The sequence below is a fragment of the Rhodamnia argentea genome, chromosome 4, assembly GCF_020921035.1.
Source record: "Rhodamnia argentea isolate NSW1041297 chromosome 4, ASM2092103v1, whole genome shotgun sequence".
Lineage (NCBI taxonomy): Eukaryota > Viridiplantae > Streptophyta > Magnoliopsida > Myrtales > Myrtaceae > Rhodamnia > Rhodamnia argentea.
In genome coordinates this window covers 20,357,038-20,374,395 of record NC_063153.1, presented here as the reverse complement: position 1 = coordinate 20,374,395, position 17,358 = coordinate 20,357,038, and the positions used below count along the sequence as shown (strand labels likewise).

General features: G+C 39.5%; 2 protein-coding genes across 2 annotated transcripts; one reads left to right on the top strand and one right to left on the bottom strand.

Moving 5' to 3' along the window:
• Nucleotides 1–8,279: 8,279 nt before the first annotated feature.
• LOC115740943 (spermidine synthase 2-like) lies at nucleotides 8,280–10,778 on the bottom strand. Its single transcript, XM_030674592.1, has 9 exons — nucleotides 10,691–10,778; nucleotides 10,496–10,572; nucleotides 10,169–10,291; nucleotides 9,979–10,083; nucleotides 9,779–9,851; nucleotides 9,601–9,672; nucleotides 8,658–8,856; nucleotides 8,425–8,551; nucleotides 8,280–8,342 (listed from the first exon to the last, which is right to left on the bottom strand). The coding sequence occupies exons 1-9, from the start codon at nucleotides 10,776–10,778 to the stop codon at nucleotides 8,280–8,282; spliced, it is 927 nt and encodes a 308-aa protein (XP_030530452.1).
• A 2,682-nt stretch (nucleotides 10,779–13,460) lies between these two features.
• LOC115741026 (putative flavin-containing monooxygenase 2) lies at nucleotides 13,461–16,200 on the top strand. Its single transcript, XM_030674723.2, has 5 exons — nucleotides 13,461–13,898; nucleotides 14,034–14,271; nucleotides 14,663–14,838; nucleotides 15,024–15,382; nucleotides 15,699–16,200. The coding sequence occupies exons 1-5, from the start codon at nucleotides 13,461–13,463 to the stop codon at nucleotides 16,054–16,056; spliced, it is 1,569 nt and encodes a 522-aa protein (XP_030530583.1). The 3' UTR covers nucleotides 16,057–16,200.
• The last annotated feature ends 1,158 nt before the right edge of the window (nucleotides 16,201–17,358 follow it).

The following is a 17,358-nucleotide window of genomic DNA, read 5'->3' as shown; positions in this document are numbered from 1 at the left end:
CTTACAAGTGTGAGCAGGACTACAAAGGAACGTCCCTAGACTCTCTCTCTCTCTCTCACGGTCTCAGTTCTCCTCTCAGGCCGGCCACAAAGCTGGTTAGCCCACAGTCATCAAAGTTAGCTCTCGTCAGTCGTCATAACTCTTATTCCCCTGTCTGTCCTCTCTTTTTCTGGCATCCCGGTCCACGCCTTTGATGTTGGTGTCAAGGCCTCAGGCTCAAACGATGCAATTTCCATCGGAAGTTCGAATCTTGCCATGACCCTGATTTGAAGCCATCAAAAAAGAAGAAAAGAGAAGAAAACCCACAGTGGCTCTTACATGAATGAATAATTTCGCAGAGCAAACAATACAGCGAAAAGCGCGAATTCGAGTTCTGCTCAGGTCTCTAGTGATGCTTGCTCTCCTAAAAATAATCATTTTTTTTTTTTTGTGCATAACGTGAAGAAGGATTATCAATTAATCTGGGCCTTTTTTTTTTTTTTTGGTTGATTAAATTAGTATTGAACGGAAAAAGAAATATCATTGACAATAACACAGTACCTCCATTTCTGAGATGTGGCAAGTACTGTGGTCTTCTGTACAGCGGATGTCTGGGGAGATACCCTGGGATCACCTCGACACTTGCTGCAGGGAGCACGACGCCTGCGTTCAAGCCAGAAACATTGAGTTTCGACTTAGATTTTTTCAACTTGTTCTTTGTCGAGTCAATTGATATAACTAGTTATTGGTCCGCGCGATTCCCTGGATACATTTCCTGAGGATGAATATGGAAACCTTCCTTCTTCTCTCCCAAAACCGCCGCCAAGCTTCATCTGTAGCATATTTTTCTAAAGTTTCTCTCTCCCTCCCTCCCCTCCCCTCCCCTCTTCCTCTTCCCTCTTTGTTTTGCTATCTCTTTATATCCTCATCATCAAGATTTCTTCGTTGATTTTGCAGAATGCCATCGACTCCATGTGAAAAGTTTTGTCTTGTGAGCTTAGAAGTTTGAAACCTAAGCTCCTCGGAAGAATTGCTTCTGTGGATTTGTTCGTTCAATTCGGCTTCGGTGCTTGCTTCATATAGTCGAGCGCTCCGTAAGTCTGCGAGTCTTCTCTACTGTTGTCGGCTTATTGAAAGTGATTTTGTGATCAATTGGTACTTTTTTTGCGGATCTTCTCTGCGGCGACCCAAAAATCGTTAGGCTAATGGATTATTAAGTTAATTATTCGACTAACCTAATATGGATTCTCTCAAGCACTATCAATTCGCAACTTTCGTTTACTCGGATGATTTATGATTTGGAGTCGTCATTAATTATTTTTGTAGGTTGATTAGAAACTTAAGTAAAATAGCGGGAGAATTATTTTATTCCTACGAATAAGTGATTAAGTGTTCGGAGACTTAATTACATTAATTAATTAAAACTAATGCCCTTTTGATACCTTAAATTTCATGAAAATCTTAAAGTTTGGTAACTCAATTAATTTCACTTTTAAGTTCAGAGAATGGAGTGGTTTTTATAATTTCCCTTTCTTAGATGCTACACATGAATGTCAATGAGTGCATGAATGCAATGACATGAATAGACGACTTGTTGGATTTTAACATCGAGAAGTACGACTAACATCTATCGACGTTCGATTGCGCGAATTGCCCAGGAATGTCGTTGGTGCCTGCAATCAAATCTTCAACCCACGATGGTCCGAATATAATCACAGTGGAAGATATTCAAGTTTCACAACATAGATGCCAATCATTTCTCAAAATAATGATGGATTGCCCTTTAGTTTGTTTTGTGTGTTCTTGAGAGAGAGAGAGAGAGAAAGAGGAGAAGTAATGTACGTTCCTTTTTTGACATTATTCAAAACATTCAATCACCCTTGTGCACCTTCGGATATTTATCTATATCTTTTATAGATAAAAAGATAACCGTTCGAAAAACACCTCTTCGTGGACCCTCTCAAACACATCTCTTCATGGACATACCACATCATATACGTAAATAACATGACTAAATAAAGAGATGCAATGCAAGACACACAAAAGTTAACGTCATGTTCGCTATGTGCGAAATTAACTAACCAAATTACCCATGTGGGATGACATAGCATAAACCCAAATCATGATATAAAATACAGGGCACATCACAATGGCATGATATGAGTGTCAATCAAAAACTAGACTAGACATGCAATAGCCATGTAAAATGCGAAAATTCAAGTTTAATTAAAGGGGCATGCTACTTTAATTTGACAACTCAAATGTCAAACATGAACTCTAAATGATATAGCATATTCGTATGATAACATGGCATTTAGACAGGCAATGACATGACAAATATTCATATGCGCACATGCAACATGGCAATTCATGAGAATGCAATTTAAAAAAAAAAAAAAACTGGGGATGACGATTGGTGATACTCGAAAATTGATGTGCAAGAAATACGAGATAATGCAAACATATGCAATGTGATATATATATTAAAAAAATAGAAGGTGAGATAAGTGATACTCAAAAAAGATGATATGATGCAAAGGTATGCAAACATGGATATGCAAAATATGACATGTGAAATATGGTTGCAGGAATGCAAGATATGAACAAAATTTTATTTGTATTTTTTTTTTATAGATTTTCAGCAACTTAAGGATAAGAATGATCATGAAAGATTTCATTATCTTGGCTTTTATTCCAAATTTTTCAATGAGATAAAGCTTCTAAGAAATTTATCTTCCTAAAAAATTTAATTAAAACACGGCTTCTAGAAAACCGTATACCACTAAATCTTTGTAATATAGCTAGGACTTTAACACGCCCCTTGTAACATGTGAATTAACACCACTTTTAACACACGAATTAATGAGTCCCTTCGCATGCAAGCCGATCTTACATTCGCAAGACAATTTGGTTCCACATAATAATTAGCGAAACAAAAAAATCGGGCAGAATAACAATAATAACAAATAGGAGAGAATAATTGGGATTCAAATTCTTGACCTATGCTCTGATATCATGTTAGACACGCTATTCCAAAAAGCTAAAATTATTAAGATACGGGTCAATAATGTATTTATAACATATGACTTAACACTTATTATAAGGACATTCCTAAATCTGCCCAACAATTTCCTAATGTCAACGCACGCGACATCCAAACCTCCCTGTACATTCTGAATAGTCTAAGAAGCATGCTAAAGTTCATTCTTCCTCTAAGGAGTAGTTGGAGCAAATATGATTCCTCACTTAATGACTAAGCTCGACTCATCGTCCTAGTGCATTTTCTTGGAATAAACCTACTAATATGAATCCACATATTCCTAATGATTACTCCGAATGTGACACACCAAGCCCTTCATATGTAATGAAGATTAGTGGAAAAATTATGGAAAAAGTCTTAAACCTATTGTAACTATGCCAATTTAGTTCTAAACTTTTTTTTTTTTAACAATTGTGTCCTAAACCTTTTGTATTTATGCTACTTCAGTCCATTTGACCAGCCGACTACGACGTGAACAATTTTTAATAATATTGTAATATTTCTTTTCTTTTATCCTTTCTTTCTTTCATTTTTTTTTTTGGAAAGTCAATATATGAACTTTGGATTGTTGACCCGGAGAAAGACCGAATTTTGGTCAAGCAAGCAAGAAACGTATCCTAATTGAAGTCTGCCAAGGAATATCTAAAAGGGAAAGTGTGACCATTGACCAATATTTTGGAATCTTGAATGGATTACCTTTTTTCACCTTGTAGCCGGCATCTGCAAGCTTTTATTTTGGCAGAAATATACATGCTTTGTTTTCGTGGGATTCACTTTCTTAAAAAGGAAGTAAGGCCGTGGCTATGAAGAAGACTTGAAGTGCCTATTATAGAGTGCTTGTCAGTGGGTTTTTCGTGGGTCTTTATTCATGAAATTACTTCAAATATTTCAGTGTCAAAGCTAATTAAATCTTAGAACAAGATTCATATAATTCTTTCGTGAGGTTGAGATATTATTTCGTGAGGAATTGTGGGACTAAACACTTATACATTATTAGATGTAAGTGGGGTTGAGAAACACTAACAGTGTTTGAGTAACTCAAGTGTAATTTGTAATCTTTATTGTATCGCTTGTTCTATAGTAAAATTTGTTGCTGCTCTCTTCATGGACGTAGGTCCCTATGATCGAACCACGTACATCCGGTGTCGGATTTATATTCTTGTTTTGTCTATTTTATTGTTCGATTGCTTGTTCCGCGCAACAAAATCCAAAGCGGATAGATTCTCGTGGAAGGGTGTGAGGTGAGGGTTAGGGTTAACGTGTTTAAGTGAGCTGCTAGAATAGAAAGGGGGTCAGTGGTGAGAGGATCAACGAAGAGAGTACCTCGACACCTAATAGAACAGTAGTTGAAGTGGAGACTCGGGGTGAGTGTTTTGGGGTTTTGGTACATTTAGGGTTAGGGTTTAATGTGGATTGAGGAGGGGAAGCCACAGCTAGGCACAAGATAGAAAGGATTTTCTGGTTAGTGGAGACGTGACAATAAGAGTGAAGCACGGCGTGGACCTTGGTTGATAAGCATATTTATCTGGTAAAAGACTCATGAATTATGAAACATCTTGCTCGGCGCTTTCCTTTTTCAATGCTGTCACGGATGCAAAGCTGACTGGAAAAGCAACGGATAAAATCACAGAGTAAAAAATGCCTCCATAAAGAGATGCAAGAAATTTTGTTCACATTGGGGACTGACGGTTCACACCTAGGAATGGATATTTGAATGGTATGACATTTCTATACTCTACGTAGGTTTTATTTCCTTCTTCCCGTTGGAGTTTTCATAACCTTTCACGCAATTCATTATTATGCCTCTTTTTAACTTTGAAGTTTTTCTCTTCCTTCAAGCTGTGGGACTACTATAGTGTGATTTGTATCAAGAGCAAAGTACTGAAGCCTTCACAAACATGCCAATGTTGACATATAAATCATGTATGCAATTCTATAGAACTCAAAAATAATATTTAGGTTTTAAAAATTAACTAGAAGTCATGAGTAAAATTTATTTACGAATCATTAATGCTTGTGGGCCCACTTTGTCAAGTTGGCCTGCAAGGGTTAATGATTCTTAAATAATGTTGAAATGGCTTGCTTAAAGCCGAATGTGACAAAATGCATCTAGAACTCATATTCAACCTATATTTGATGGTGACGGGTCAAAAATGAGTTGGCTTAACAGCTTCAGTGGGTCATAAATGAGCTACTTAAAAATTTAGTGGGTCCTAAATGAATTTTAAATGAGTTAGCTAACACAACTATCTTAAGTTTGACAAAAAAAAAAAAAAAGACAATTATCTTAAGAGAGTAATACATAGAATTTGTGAATATTTCAAAAGCACTTATTATTATTATTATTATTATTATTATTATTATTATTATATTTCCATCTTAATTTTTTTCTTTTCTCTTTTTTTAACTTCTTTTTCATCTTATTTTCTTTTTTCACCTGCCTTGGCCATCGCCTTGCCTTGGCTGCCACTGGTCGGCGACGGCCACTGGCAAGTTCAGGCTGCCAGGATCAGGTTAGCCCGAGGCTTGCTACTTTCGCTAGCTGCCACCGCTCACCGTTGAATACCATCTGTTGCCGCCACACCTCCCCCTGCACCGCTACCGTCGCCACTGCCTCTGCCACCTCCTCCAATTCCCTCGTAGTGATGCTTCTTCCCTTTTTGTGGTGCTTCTTTGTGCTTCCTCCGTCGCCCTTGCCAACATAGTCAGGCTTCTGAAGACCACGAATCACGTGCACGATGTAAGCAATCAGTATGGCCTACTCTTTAGTCTCACGAAAGAACATAAGGACTAATTTCTGCTGTTCTTTTTGTCAGAAAGATCGAATAATGACACGTCCCAGGAAAATAATCTGAAGCAAACGAATAATGCCGAGAAGCAACAGTGCAAGCAGAAAACCACCTGCTCTCGAAAAAAAAAAAAAAGGAGAAAAGAATCTTTCCCCAAGTAAAGCAAGAAGTTTCGCAGAAATCGAGGAGGATCAGGCGCGGGTCGTAACCTGAGCTGTCCGACAAGTCAGTGGAGGCGACAGGCGGCCGCCCATCTACGACGCGCTTCGGTTTGGAAGGCAGAGCCACGTCGGAAGCCGGCGTCGCCTTAATCCTTCTAGTTGCTCGACGAACATCTCCACTCATTTTAGGTAGTGCCACCGGAATCCAGTGCAACCCAAGACAACAGATCTCAGGACGGCCATCGAACTTGCAGAGAACCAATCACAAATCGATCTGCCAGTGCACTGCCCTACAAAACACAATGAGCAATAGGCAGCAACGGGCCGGGGCGATGCTCAGCAGGTAGTGGTCAGTGGTCGAGAGCGGGTAACAATAAAAACATTTTTTTTTAATGAAAAGTAAAAAAATTCAATTTTTTTATTTATAAAAATTAAAATTTTCACTTATATGAAAGTATTTTAGCAATAACATTTTTTTTTTAAAATTACAACAAACAAATATTCATTTAGTTAAATATAGAAATATTTAAATAATATGGGATCGACTTGAGTATGTGTTGAGTATGAGTTGGGAACTAATTCAATTTTAAATATTTTTGTGTTGGTACCAATTGAGTCTATTTGGTCATTTTTGGCTGAAAATCGCTGACGAAGATATCGGTCATCCTACATAGCACGACCATCGCCGATGTGGATGTTCTAAATATTAGTTTAATAATTTTATGATATTATCTTGTCTTTTTTTGGACCTTTTTTTTGGCTGTTGGTAGGCGAGGGTCACCGACGACCCTCATTGACCATGAGTGAGGACTAGATTAAGGTGAGGACCGTAAAGCCCTCACCCTTGATCTGGGTGTCGCGGCCTTGTCTAGCTCTAGTAAGGCCATAGCGAGAATTTTGATCACAATGCTCTCCCTAGCACAGATCTAGGTGAGGGTGTCGTGGCCCTCTCCTAGGGTCGGCAACCCTTGATGGCCAATAGCAACAAAAAAGAAAAGAAAAAGTAAAGCCCAGAAAAGGAAAAAACAAAAAAATTATTAAAAATTTAAAATATTATTAAAATAATGTTAATGATGCCCATTATCGGCCGTGCCATGTAGGATGGCGGGATTCCATGTTAGCGATTTTCGGAAAAAATTGTTCAAATGGTCTCAATTGGTAACGATGCAAAAAGGTTTAAAACTGAATTGGTAACAATGTAATAGGTTTAAAACCTTTTTTGATACTTTTCATGTATGTTGAAGGATAAGCTTCAATCGTAAGCCGTTCCAATCACATATTTTTCCTCGTAGCACCCCATGGGAAGTGTATGAAATATGAAAAATCCCCTTTTGACATTTATATTGTGATCCAAGGGCTACCAATCCCCTAGGGAATTGTCTCCAGAGAGACCCTAGAAGTACCCAAAACTCTCTGATAGCATTTTGTGATCCCATGAAAGTAAACACTTCCAAGATTACGACATTAATTCATGTTAGAACATATAGTCTTATAGTCTTGTAGGCCTTTTCTCTTTCTCTTTTGTCCCATGTAGGAAGAGTACTAAAGTCTTCAAGTGAGCTCCGTACAAAAGTTATGACACTTATATTGTATTTATCCCCAGATTAGTGTAAGTGATATTGGGTTGATTTTGAGATATATATGGATTAGCTTTGGATGACCAATGGAACATTCAATCCAGCTAACTCTTAATGATTAAATAGAGCTATTTATATGGTCACGTTGGTTTTCGGCATCTTCCAGTGTAGTTTGTTGAGTTTGAAACCATTGTTACTCGCAACATAATTGCTTAAAGGAGCCGTTGCGGTTGCAATAAGCGATAAGTCCGAGTTTGTTTGCGCATGTATCACCTAGGAACTTGCGCAAATGGGAATGAGTAACTTAGAGCAGGAAGGGAATTGACATCTAACTAAACAAAACGATAGCTCAGTGTCTATCACTGTTTGGAGATCATGAACACATCAGGTATCATAGTTGATAGAACGAGAAATGATGGACACAAAAAAGAAAAAGGGATAATACAACAGAAAACCCAAATTGATACACATGTTGTGAATTTATTTCAAACTATTTTTTTAATCATAAATAATTAGAAACTGGTATACTTGTGATAATTTTACCCTAAACTGGTATATCTATGATAAATTTATTCTATGTTAGTTTTCGTTACATATAACCGTTAGAATGCTAACGGGTGTACCAATTTTGGAGTTTTTCATTGCATTAACTCAAAAGAAAAATAAAGACGAGTTTGCCCTAGTGACTTCCATCCATCTTTAACCCCGTTACGCTGAGAAACATATCAGTTTATCAGGATCTGGCGCCGACCACCTCCTTCACAAAAGATGGCAGACAGAAAGCAGCAGCATGGATCTGGCACAGAAGGCAAATAGGTTCGCTTTAATAAGACATCAAACTTCTTTGAGTTCACATGATGTGCAACATTCCCTTTTACCTCAGGGTTGTACAACTTTGGTGGGCCTTTAGCCACTCCATTGCTCTCCGTATCCAGCGGATTGACAGGTTTCTGGAAGTCAACTGCCGGCCCGTCGGTGGAGCAGAGCACAAATCCAATGGTCCCGCTAACGAAAGAGAGTGGAGCATTCGTTCTCCTCGTCATAAACTTAACGAAAGAAAAGAAGAAGGGAGATTGCATAAATACGATAAGAAAGTTATGGCTTTCGATACCTTGAGTACGAAGGAATTGCAGCCCAAGCGTATCTTACTGAGCCCGTGAAGATTGGGCGGCATTGGGCAACGGTGTCTTCCACCGTGAAGTCCTCAAGCCAAAAACTGTCTGCTGGAGTGGACATGACGCCTCCGGGACGGAGCGCCCGAGCTACCGATTCTAGGAACTCTTTATTTGCGAGTTCAAGTCCAATAGTCCCTGAATTTTTTTTTCCCACATAATTAGCTCGTACTCCTTTTCTTGGGGGTGTCTGAATGTTGCGAAATATTGGAAACAAGTAGATTTGACCTACCCTATGAGATTTCCTGTTATTATGCCTAGAAAGAATGATTTATTTAAACTTAGGGTTAATATGGTGGAAAATCCCAAATCGATACACTTGTGATAAATTTACTCCAAACTATTTTTCTGACTACCAAAAACCCAATCTGGTACATCCTTGACAAAATTTACCCCATATTGGCACATTTGTGATAAAATTACATTATGTTAGCTTTTGTTAAATTTTAATGTCAAATTACTACGTTGGATGACACGTGACAATTGCCTGGTGTACACATTTGGGGTCTTTAACTTCTGTTTGTCGTAGGTATATCAATTTAAGTTCTTTTGCGGTATTAATTTAATTTAACAAAAAATAATGGAGGGTAAATTTATCACATGCGTATTAGTTTAGGATTTTTGGTGGTCAAACAAATTTTATTTGGAGTAAAATTATCACAAATGTATCGATTTGAGATTTTTAGTGGTTGAAAAAATAATTTAGGGTAAATTTATCACATGTGCACTGGTTTCGGATTTTTTGAAGTAAAAAAATAATTTTAGCTAAATTTATCACATAGATACTAATTTGAAATTTTTCGTGATACTAACCCTTAAATTGACCGGAGATACACTAAATTTCAAAGAGGACGGGGGGAGGCTATAGCCACTCGACATTACCAATGCTCTCAAAGGCATCCAAAATGATCACATCATAAGTTCCTTCAGGAACAGCCTTCATGAATGCCACTCCTGCAATGTTGAAATGAAAGTACGCTAATTAAATAATCTCTCTCCACCTATCCACAATCATCCGTGTGTAAGGACTATAGGAAAAAAAAAAAAAAACACAATGTACCATCGTCAATGTACACTTTCACTCGCGGATCCTCATACCCAACTGCTATTTCTGGGAAGAATTGCTTGTACACCTACCACGCGACATAAGAAGTATATGGACAAGCTATGATCCTCCTGAGCCTTAGCTAGAATTTGATGAACAATGAGAGGCTCAAGCCGGAAATGTAGGAAGGTTTTTGTAGTCTAATTTTTGCTTACATCAATCACCATTTGGTCAATTTCACATATATCGATCTGTTCCACGGACAGGTGACGTGATATTTCCCTCAGAATGCCTCCATCTCCCCCACCAACAAGCAGCACCTATAAAAGATGAGTGTGCGCTTTAACAACATCGAAAACATCAAAAAGATGAAAGAAGTTGAAAGAAATAAAAAGAGAGAAACACCTTTTTAGGGTTCGGGATTGAGCAGAGTGGGAGATGTGCGAGCATCTCCTGGTAAGCAAACTCCTCCTTCTCGGTCAGTTGAATCTGACCATCGAGAATTGCCACCTTCCCATGCTTCGCTGACTATTAAATTTGCAGAGATTATTCAGTTAGCTTACTCTTAACTCCAACAATGCAGGAGTTTTGCTTTCTCCAAGGTTGTCCCTGAAGGAACTTATGATGTGATCATTCTTGATGCGGTTTGAGAACATGGATAATGTCCATTGTCATATGTAATTCTGGCGTGTAAAATTGGATGGAGAACGATCATGGAAGGTAAGAAGTCACCTGAAAAACAACAAGCTCCTGATATTTGGATTTCCCGTGGAACAACATCTTTTCCACCTTGTACAAGCGTACATCACCTTCAAAATGAGAAACCGCGTCATAGATATTCGTCTTTGATTCATAATACAAGTGTCAATGTGTGAGCGCTCAACAGCGCACAACAATGTACGTCTTGACTCGAGCATCGCAACGTACCTGGCCACTCCGGTGAACTCACAGGATACCACTCTATTTTGTCGTTCAAGAGGGTTGTTCTCATCGGATTGGCTAATTTATCCGCCATTCAACTATCTATGGATGTTAGAATGTGCCTCGAGTTTGAGCTCGGAGCAAAAAATCAGAAATTTTGATAACTTATACACAAGATTGAAGTGGAAATTGGAATATTCGTAGATGATCGAAATTGACCCAAGTAGAATACGGACACTTCTTTCATGATCTGGAAGGCCACGAAGAAAGTATATATAAGGAAAGTGTAGCTGGAAGTTTCCTTTCCAAAAAAGGGGCTATATGCATAAGTGTGCAAGTATGAGAGTAATATTCAAAATAGCCTTTTGCTAAGACTTTTACACACAATTACAAGCTTGACTATAAGCTTGTTTGGTACAAACGACCCTCGCGCCCAAAGGACTCCCCCCTCCTTGCCAACTTTAAAGTGAACATGAGCTGTCCAATTTTTTAATACATCAATTTGCAGCACGTTGGAAAAATCTCCGCCGCCAAGGAACAGAAAAAGTTTGAACTGCTCTTCACTTCATCCACGACTTGCCGCCTTTAAATGTGAATCGGGGAGATGCTGGCGCAAACTTCATGTGGGGGAGAATTTTGTTGACACTTTATCCAACCCAAGACAAAACTTAACTTTTCAAAACTTTGCACTAATCAACGATTTTGGCTGCTGGTCCATTGCACGTGGGAAACCTCAATTATCAAAACAAAAAAAAAACAATTTTGGCTGCTGCTTGAATTCTTCTTGTTCACACGATTGGAGTCGGTTGAAAGCACCTCAAATCCCCTTCAATCATCAATATCAAATGTCAACAAGTCTAAATGTATTCCTTCTTCCAAAATAAATTTTATACTTTCCAACAATCTTCGACCGATCCAAAGTTGGACTCCTGATAATGGGGCATATAAATGTAATCCCAAGATTTTGTCTTCCCAAGTCGGTGCATCCGAGTATTCTGGATGGGGGCAGAGGGATATTCGGGACAATTACATCCTGGGCAGGTCCTCCGTGCGTGAAATGCGAAGCAGTCTAGAAGCGCTGTGCATGGATTTAGACTAGAAGAGTGTTTGAGTAACTCTAGCGTCCTGCGGTTATTATGAACAAAGAGAAAATATATCAAGAGCTACTAGAAAATATATGCATAGTTCCCGGTAGGCTCACTTATCTTCATAATTCATCAGGATCAAACTTGTTTCCAAAATACTAATAGTGGTCGGATTGCTTTTTCATATGTAGCACTGGTGTAAAATTGGAGAGCAATCATGGAAGGCAAGTCACTCACCCGGAAAACAAGAAGCTGTCGATATTTGGACCACCCATGAACATTTTTTTTTCCACCTTCAAACCGGAAAATCAAGAATTTCATGTTTCGACTGCGTCTTGATGTGTGGTGATATTGTTTAAGTAGTCAATGCATGAATCTTATTAAGCAGACGTACCTTGTCTCTGCTAGACGAAATCGTGCGATATCGTTCTATATTAACGTTCAAGCACATTGCCCAGATCTGATCAGCCATTTTAACTCGTCTGCAAATGTGTTATAATACAAGACTTCCCTGGATGCACGTCAGTGTGGCTAGAGAGAGCAAAATGAAAAATTCCCTTTCGTCCGCCAGTGCTTGTCCGTTGATGCTTTGGGCTAGACAAGAAAGACGGCCAGGCACGTGGCTTTATTTTGCTCTGGAAATAGTGGACTTGTCATAAATGACCAACGAACGATTTTGCCTTGACTCGAGGAAGGCACACATCTAGGGAAGAAAGATTGGCGCCATTTTTCTTCCTGTCCCAATGATGTTGACGGGGGTGGTCCATTGGAACAAGAAGAAATGCATTTCGCTACTACTCCGAAGAAGGAATGCATTTCGCAATGGGCTTCTGACATGGGATAAATCAAATAGACAGCCGCCTTGAAAGACCTTGTTCATCATACATTTTTGTATTCAGGAAACGTTTAGGAGCCGTGTGATCTCCAACCAAACAGCGTGTTCTCTCCATCTCAGCCTTTTCATTTGTTTGTCATACATCTTTTTGTGCAGCGGAGGAGCACGTTCATTATAACATATTATGTTCGGAAGCAATCACGTCGGACCAAACAGTTCAGAAACCGTGCTCTCTCCATCCAGCCTCTTCATTTGTTTACCTTGCCGGCAAGAGGGTGACATAGTCCATTCATTACGATTGTAACTCTGTATGCAAGTGAGCACTTTGACATCGGAACTTACATGAAACTAGTTGAGAGAAATAAAGAGAGGGACCGCCATTTTTGGGGTTCGGGACTGAGCAGAGGGGAAAATGTGTGAGCATGGTAAACAGCTCATCATCCTTCTCCATTAGTTGAATTTGACCATCCAGAATCGCCACTTTGCCATGCTTTTGCTTCGCTTACTATGAACAAAGAGAAAATATATCAAGAGCCACGAGAAAATATATGCATAGTTCCGGGAGGCTCATTTATCTTCATGATTCATCAGTATCACATTTGTTTCCAAAATACTAATAGCGGTTCGGATTGCTTTTTCATATGTAGTACTTGTGTAAAATTGGAGAGCAATCATGGAAGGTAAGTAGTCACTTGGAAAACAAGAAGCTCTTGACATTTGGATGTGCGCGGATATTATTCAAGCGGTCCATGCATGAGTTTTATTAAGTAAACAAGTCTATGTTAGGCGAAATCACAGGATACCATTCTATTTTATTGTTCAATCCCATTGCCCGATCTGGAATTTGAAAAGAGAAATGGAGAGAAGGATAGCGATCATAGGAGCAGGAATTGGTGGCCTTCTCGCCTGCAAGTATTCGGTCGAGAAGTGCTTTCACCCCGTGGTGTTCGAGGCCGACGACCGCATCGGGGGAGTCTGGAATCACACCCTTCAGTCGACCAAGCTACAGAGTGAAAAGGAAGATTACCGGTTCTTGGACTTTGATTGGCCGGCCTCTGTGCAGGACAAGTACCCCAGCCACACTGATGTCCTGGACTATGTTGAGTCCTATGCTCAGCACTTCAATTTATATCCTTACATCAAGTTCCATTCCAGAGTGAATAGTATCGATTATGTTGGGGAGTCCTTTGAAGAGATGCAGACGTGGGAATTGTGGGGAGGGATGGGGACGGCATTTGGCTCGAAAGGGAAGTGGCACATTACTGTCCTGGACACACAAACTAGTGCCACAGAGGTAAACTAGCTATTTCTTGATAGTTCGGTTCATTTCGATTTTCAGATTTGAGAAGCATCAATACATGCTTATTGTCTAGTTTCAATTTCCGCAATTGCTTGATGTGATGTTAAGTGAATGCTGCGTTTTGGCCAGGTTCACCAAGCTGAATTTGTTATTCTCTGCATCGGACAGTTCAGCGGGCTTCCCAACATTCCGGAGCTCCCACCAAATCATTGCTCCAAAGTGTTCGATGGCAAGGTGATGCATTCAATGGAATATTCAGATATGGAGAAATATACAGCTGCTGAAGTGATTAGAGGAAAGAGAATCACAGTTGTCGGTTCGCAGAAATCGGCAATGGATATAGCAGTCGAATGTGCAGAAGCAAATGGTAAGAGCAATATCAACTAATCTGCTGGTGGACTATTGTCGGGTGAATTGTCACTGGAAGCTGTAATCAATTTCTATCAAACTTTGAAATTCGTAATATCTTCTGAAGGTTCATCTGAAACTTCTGCAGTTTCCTCGAACTACATCAAAACCCCATTCTATAGAAGAGTTAGCCAGTCTAGGAATGGGGTTCTATCATTCTTAAAGTACCTACACCATAAATGAATTTGTATCAGCAACTCCTGATACTTCTTATATGAATTCAATGGTTGCTGTGTGTACTGCGTACCAACAAGGACTAATATGCAAATAGCTTTCCATGCTTTAAATGACTCAGCTTATCTGATATTATCGTTTTCCTTATCTCATTCTCATTTCTTGATCGGAATCAGGAGACAAGTACCCTTGTGTGATGATCCAGAGGAATCCTCATTGGTCTCTGCTCAGCGACGGCTTCTTAATATCTAACCTTGGCTACTTGTACTCCAATCGATTCGCCGAGCTGCTTCTCCATAAGCCTGGAGAAAACATCCTGTTCTGGCTACTTGCCACAGTGCTTTCACCATTGGTATGCGCGTCCTTCCATAATTTTTGGTTTAGTTCCACAATATTTGCTCGTCTAACAGTCATTACCATAACTAGATGACTCTTCAAGTTCTTTTTTTTTTTGGTTTTTTTCCATGGTTCTCTTTGTTATGTGCATCCGCTTGTCAATAAAAATGTCTTTTCACGATGTAACCCTGAAATTTCTAGAGATGGGGCATCTCGAAATTCTCGGAAATCTATCTCCAGTGGAAACTCCCGTTGAAGAAGTTCGGATTAGTACCGAGACACAGCTTTCTTGAGGACATGTCTTCATGTCAAATCAACATGCTGCCCGACAAGTTCTACGATAAAGTGGAGGAAGGAAGCATCCTAATCAAGAGGTCGGAGAGCTTTCGCTTCTGCAAGGAAGGTCTGATGGTCGGCGAAGAAGACAAACCTATCCCGAGCGATCTCGTGATGCTTGCCACCGGATATAAAGGCGATCAGAAGCTCAAGAACATTTTTAGATCTTCAGTCTTCCAAAAGTATTTCGTCTCTTCACCAACTTCATCCATTCCTTTTTACAGGTACCATTTCTTACTTGCGGTTGCAACACCAAGTAGCATCAGTTTCTACTAAGAAACCTTGATATTCAAAATGCATATCTTATTGTCCCAGTGAGGATTAACTATCAAGAACCAACAAGTAAGATAGTATCTATCTAACTCAGAGACGGCAATGCAGCCTTTGACTAACGTTAAGATCTTTTGTGTATCATTACACCATTTAGGTGTGGTACTAATCTCAGGGCATTCAAAATGTAGTTTTTTTCGCCAGAGGATTTTGTAATGGTGCTGCGCGAGATCCTGGTTTTGTCGTAACAGTCTTATATACCAACTTCAGGCAGGTGATTCATCCTCGGATTCCGCAGCTAGCAGTTATAGGATACACGGAGGGCATTGCCAACCTGCCGACTTTTGAGATGGGATGCCGGTGGCTTGTCCACCTCCTTGATGGGAACATCAAGCTGCCGAGCATCGGGGCAATGGAAAAGGACGCAGCGTTGTGGGAAATTCACATGAAGCGGTATGGCGGGAGGAACTTATTGAGATCGTGCATTGGAACCACCAACATTTGGTACAATGACCAGCTGTGCAAGGACATGAAATGCAATCCGAGAAGAAAGAAGGGGTTTTTGGCAGAGTGGTTCCAACCTTATGGACCGACTGATTATGCGGGCCTCGCCGATCGGAAACGCTGAACAACAAACACGATCCTTCTGACAATCACTGAAGAATTCGACATGTTGCTCGTAATATTTTATGCTACACAGAATAGCGAATCGGTTCATGACATGATCATACGCTTGGATTGTTACGGCGAAAGTATTGGATTTGAATGCAACTTCTTGAGACAAAACACCCCTCAAACCATGCTCTACAGATCTTGAGGGCGAGAAAAACGTATCTCCATATGTATCTAGATGTTATCATTCGAATTAGTTATAGGTTGACTTTTAGGTTAACATTTTGGTCAAACTTAAAAAGTCAATTTTTGATCAATATTTCCGTAAAACTTTCGAAAAATCATAAAAAAAACATCAGTTATGTCCTTACATGCATTGTGAAGCTTTTAATTTTCAGTGTTTTTTTTCCTTAGGAAGGGTTAAGAGTTTAACTTTTTGGTCAAACCGAAGGCTTCAACACTCGATCGAAAAATTCCAAAATTTACCAATTTGATTTCTTTTTAGACATTTTTACCACGGCAAATCAAGATTTCAAGTCCAATTTCAAGAATACTGGGCTCAAATGTGAATGCCAATGTACGAGCGCAAATTTAGGGACGTGATTAACCTTTTATAACAAAATCGAGGAGCGCAATTTAAATCCAATTTGGCCAAATTAATTCAATTTGAATATTAATTTTGGAAAAATCAGAATAATCTTGGAAAATTATGCAAAAATGACAAAGCGGGCCAACATGTTTGGGCCGGGTAACCCGGTTGACCCCACCAAATTGGGCCCAATGAGCCTTCAACCCTCGTCAACCTAGTTTGACCCAACTGGGCCGAAGCCTAATAGAATCAATTCGGCCCATAGCATGGCCGCCCTCCTCTCCATATTTACCAAATTGCCAAGTTGAAATACTATTAAATGAATGGTAAACGGGGTCAACTTGGCCTGAAATCATATAAGAACATTTCGACTTGTGCTAGGTTATGGGACGGAGAGACTGGTGTTGTTATCGTTACCTGGAAGTGAAAGAACACGGGGAGTCTCTCGAAGGATCCATGCCAATTGTAACCAGTTGTATTCACATAATGTGTCAACACATATGAAAATTGACATAATTTCCTGCCTATGGTTGCGATTTACTAATTTGTGACGCAACGACCACGAATAGGAATCTGTCAAAAAAATCATAAACCTAATGCATTTGTGCTGATTCGGTCATATAAACCTTTTAATTTGATTACTTTAGTCCATTGAAGTTTTGCCAATGCGGTCCATTCAGCCAATTTTGGCGGGAAATTATTGATGTGGACATTAGTCTTCCTATATGG

Coding starts and splice junctions, on each gene's coding strand:
- LOC115740943 (XM_030674592.1), bottom strand. CDS start 10,778: ATGGCGGATAAATTAGCCAATCCGATGAGAACAACCCTCTTGAACGAC. Junction 10,292..10,495: donor AGGAGCTTGTTGTTTTTCAG/GTGACTTCTTAC, acceptor CAAATTTAATAG/TCAGCGAAGCATGGGAAGGT. Junction 9,852..9,978: donor TTGACCAAATGGTGATTGAT/GTAAGCAAAAAT, acceptor GTCGCGTGGTAG/GTGTACAAGCAATTCTTCCC.
- LOC115741026 (XM_030674723.2), top strand. CDS start 13,461: ATGGAGAGAAGGATAGCGATCATAGGAGCAGGAATTGGTGGCCTTCTC. Junction 14,272..14,662: donor CGAATGTGCAGAAGCAAATG/GTAAGAGCAATA, acceptor GATCGGAATCAG/GAGACAAGTACCCTTGTGTG. Junction 15,383..15,698: donor TCATCCATTCCTTTTTACAG/GTACCATTTCTT, acceptor TACCAACTTCAG/GCAGGTGATTCATCCTCGGA.